This window comes from Pseudopipra pipra, chromosome W, assembly GCF_036250125.1.
Source record: "Pseudopipra pipra isolate bDixPip1 chromosome W, bDixPip1.hap1, whole genome shotgun sequence".
Lineage (NCBI taxonomy): Eukaryota > Metazoa > Chordata > Aves > Passeriformes > Pipridae > Pseudopipra > Pseudopipra pipra.
The window spans coordinates 20,980,403-20,983,936 of record NC_087580.1 but is presented as its reverse complement, the minus strand read 5'-3'; the positions used below and the strand labels follow the sequence as shown (position 1 = coordinate 20,983,936).

Here is a 3,534-nt window from a genome sequence, read left to right as displayed (position 1 = left end):
AGGGATGTGGGCAGGGCCCCGGGTGAGGGACAGGCAGGGCCATTGCAGGGCCACAGTGAGGGCACAGCCTGTGGCAGCAGAGCTGCCCAGGGCCGGGGGCAGCCCCTGGTGTCCCCCTGCCTGTGGGGCTGTTTGGGTGCCTTGGGCACAGCCGGCCCTTGTGCAGGGCTGTGCCCTTGGTGGCTCTTGGGGGTGGGTGGGAGGTGTTTTTTGGGGGGGCTGGGCTGGGTTGGGGGCAGAGCCCCGGCGGTGGGCGGGGGATGCGGGTCCCCCCCATGGTGGGGGTTGGTGTTGCTGGGTCAGGCCCCGCCGGCTCCACTGTCAGCTCGGGGCCAGCGGGGGGGACACAGCGGGTTTGGGACCCCTGGGAGTGCCGGGGGTGGGTGTGGAGCCCGGGAGCTGGGGATTATGGAGGGCAGAGCGGGGCGGTGCCGGAGCTGGAGGACCCCCGGCAACCTGGAGGGGGGAGCACGGAGAGGGAGGAGCCCTGGGACCCTTGGGAGCCTGAAACAGGGGGTGCGGAGAAGGGGAAACCTGGACAGTGGGGACCCCTGGGATCCCTGGGACAACAGAGTGCAGAACCTGGAGAGGGGGAATGTCTGGGAACGTGGCACCCCGAAGGTGAGAGTCAGAGGAGAAGGGACCCCTGGGACCCCCAACACTCCCAGCATTTTTAAGTTGGAACCCCAACATCCCAGATAGGAGAGACCCCTCGAACCCCAAAGGGGAGAGACCAGAGAGGGGGAACTTCTAAGAGACAGTTTTGGGCCAAGTCTTCATATTTTGGAGCATTTTCTGGCTGAACCTTAACTTTTTGCAGTTTGAGGGGGGGGTTCATCTCGCTGTTTCTCAGGGGGTTTCTGGCTGAATCTCAGAGGTTTGGGTTTTTCTGGGCTGAATCTTGGTGTTTTGGAGGTTTTTATGGACACAGGATGCCCGGTGAGTTCTAGAGATGGACTTGGGCAGGAGGAACCCCCAAGCCAACACACTCAGCCCTTGTTTTCCCCCCCATCAGGATTTATCCTTCCCAAAGCTTGGGCAGATGAAGGAGGCTGCGAGGAAGAGGAAGATGCCTTGGGCCCCCCAGGCAGGTGAGGAGGCAGTCAGTGTCCCTTTGGGCGGGTGTTGTGCTGGCTCTGTCAGCCGAGCATGGCCCCGGCTGCAGGACAACCCCGCTGGCGCCGCCGTCCTGCCGGGGCCGGGGTTGGGGGGATGTCCTTGGCCTTCCCTGTGGGCCGGAGGCAAATCCCCTCCCTGTCCTTCTTGCTTCCTGCCCCAGGCCCCGAGCTGAGGACGGAGAGCCCGGAGGACAAATCCCCCCGGCAGAGCCTGGTGGGAGAGGCCGTTTTGAAGGGCTCCCCGGCGCAGGAAGGCAGCGGGGAGGAAAAGGGCCGGAGATCCCCCCGCAGGAGGGGCTCCAAAGCCAGCCCAGGGTGCTCTGAGGAGGAAAGAGCCAGCCTGTGCCGGGAAGGCGGCCAGAGCTTGAGGGGGAGCTCTGAGCTGGTGGTCCTTGAGCAGCCTCCCAGCAGGGAGAAGCCCTTCAGGTGCTTGGACTGTGGGAAGAGCTTCAAGGCCAGCACCACCCTCCTCACCCACCAGCACATCCACACTGGAGAGCGGCCCTACACGTGTGGGGAATGTGGGAAGAGCTTCAAGTGCAGCTCCAACCTAGTCCGACACAAGCGCATCCACACTGGGGAACGGCCCTACACGTGTGGGGAATGTGGGAAGAGATTCAGGGACAGCTCCACCCTCCTCACCCACCAGCACATCCACACCGGGGAACGGCCCTACACGTGTGGGGAATGTGGGAAGAGCTTCAACTGCAGCTCCAACCTACGCAACCACCGTCGTGTCCACACTGGGGAACGGCCCTACACATGTGGGGAATGTGGGAAGAGCTTCAGTGACATCTCCACCCTCGTCAAGCACCAGCGCATCCACACCGGGGAGCAGCCCTACACATGTGGGGAGTGTGGGAAGAGCTTCAGTACGAGCTCCAGCCTCCTCGTCCACCAACGCATCCACACCGGAGAACGGCCCTACAAGTGCTTGGAATGTGGGAAGAGATTTCAGACCAGCTCACATCTCCTCCTGCACCAGCGGACGCACACGGATGAGAGGCCCTTCCGCTGCACCGACTGTGGGAAGAGCTTCAGCCAGAACTCTTCCCTTGTCACCCACCGACGCATCCACACCGGGGAGAGGCCCTACAAGTGTGGGGAGTGTGGGAAGAGCTTTGCCCAGAGCTGTACCTTGACCAAACATCAACAGACCCACCGGTAAGAGAAGCGCCTCGAGTGCCCCGACTGCAGGAAGAGCTTCGACTGCTGCTGCTGCTGCAACTCCATCAGCCATTGAAGGACCCCCGTTGGGTGATCCACAGGAACCCACGTTGGGCACAGACCTGGTGACCCTTGTTCCAGGTGATCCATGCTGGGCACACACCTGGTGACCCCTGTGTCCAGCCCCTGTCCCGACCCCTCTGACAGTGAGGGTGACCCAGGGTCTTGTTAACTGATCCCTTGGGGAAGATTAGAGTTACTTTATCTATCTATCTCTCTATCTCTCTATCTATCTATCTATCTATATGTAGGATTCAGTTTAGATCAGTTTTGTTTCCCTGTAGAGTAGGTTTGGGGCAGTTTTGGCTCCTGTCTATAGTGATATAAAACCATAAAAATAACACTTCTTCTCTCTGGCTCCAAGCCCAGCCTGTCCCTTCCAGGGGTGGATGTTCCCCCCCCTTCCCCGGGTGGTTCCTTTGCCCCTGGGCAGCAAAGCCCTCGCTGCTTCTGCAGCTGGAGAGTGTTGGAGCCATGGACCATTAACATTCCAGTCTCTCCCAGCTCTGCACCCCAAAAGTCGAGTGGGATCAATGTGTCCCCTCAATGTGGCTCAATCCCGTAGCAGTTCATATTCCAGGCAGAATGCCGAAGGGCATCCTGGGACTCAGAGTCCTTCTGTCTCTGTCGCATGTGCGCAGTGAAGTGCTCGGATGGGAGTGCTTGAGGAGGTCCCATGTCACCGTTTGAAGTGTCTGTATAAGCTTGTGTTGATCTTAATAAAGCTCATTGGGTTACTGCACCCCCGTGTCGACTGGGTTCGTGCAAGACAAATGCTCTAAATGGCCGCCCCAATTGGGACATTCAACAGGCGTCGGTAACCAGAGGCCAAAGGCCTTGGGACATCTTGCCATGGCATCTGTCCTGATGGAATTCCAAGGAAAAAGGAAGAGCTCTTTGACAAATCGTGCGCATCAGTCACCTCTGCAGAAACAGGACAAAAAGGGAAAAAGGACAAAAAAAGAAAAGAAGAAAAATCCGGCTTCAGCAAACAAGAGGTGACCTATTAGGATGGGAGGGATGTATTCCCACCCACGAGGGGAGGTGTTCCCCAGAAATTAAAGAAGAAGCTGAAGCTGTCAGCCAATTCTTAAAAACGCTGGACAAAGACGTAGCAGAAAATAAACTGTTGGTGCTCTTAAATTGGATCATCACAAATGAACCGGCACTTCCATCAACCGGAACCCAT

The 3,534-nt window shown here is 58.6% G+C and overlaps 1 protein-coding gene across 1 annotated transcript; it reads left to right on the top strand.

The window, feature by feature from the left end:
• The first annotated feature begins 798 nt into the window (after window positions 1-798).
• LOC135405329 (zinc finger protein 239-like) lies at window positions 799-2,743 on the top strand. Its single transcript, XM_064640003.1, has 2 exons — window positions 799-1,091; window positions 1,280-2,743. Exons 1-2 carry the CDS (start codon window positions 953-955, stop codon window positions 2,284-2,286), a joined length of 1,146 nt encoding a protein of 381 aa, XP_064496073.1. The 5' UTR covers window positions 799-952; the 3' UTR covers window positions 2,287-2,743.
• Window positions 2,744-3,534: the final 791 nt, after the last annotated feature.

What these genes read in the sequence shown, in the direction of transcription:
- LOC135405329 (XM_064640003.1), top strand. Translation starts at nt 953, where the DNA reads ATGGACTTGGGCAGGAGGAACCCCCAAGCCAACACACTCAGCCCTTGT. An exon ending in GCCTTGGGCCCCCCAGGCAG is followed by an intron (nt 1,092 to 1,279) that starts GTGAGGAGGCAG and finishes TTCCTGCCCCAG; the next exon opens with GCCCCGAGCTGAGGACGGAG.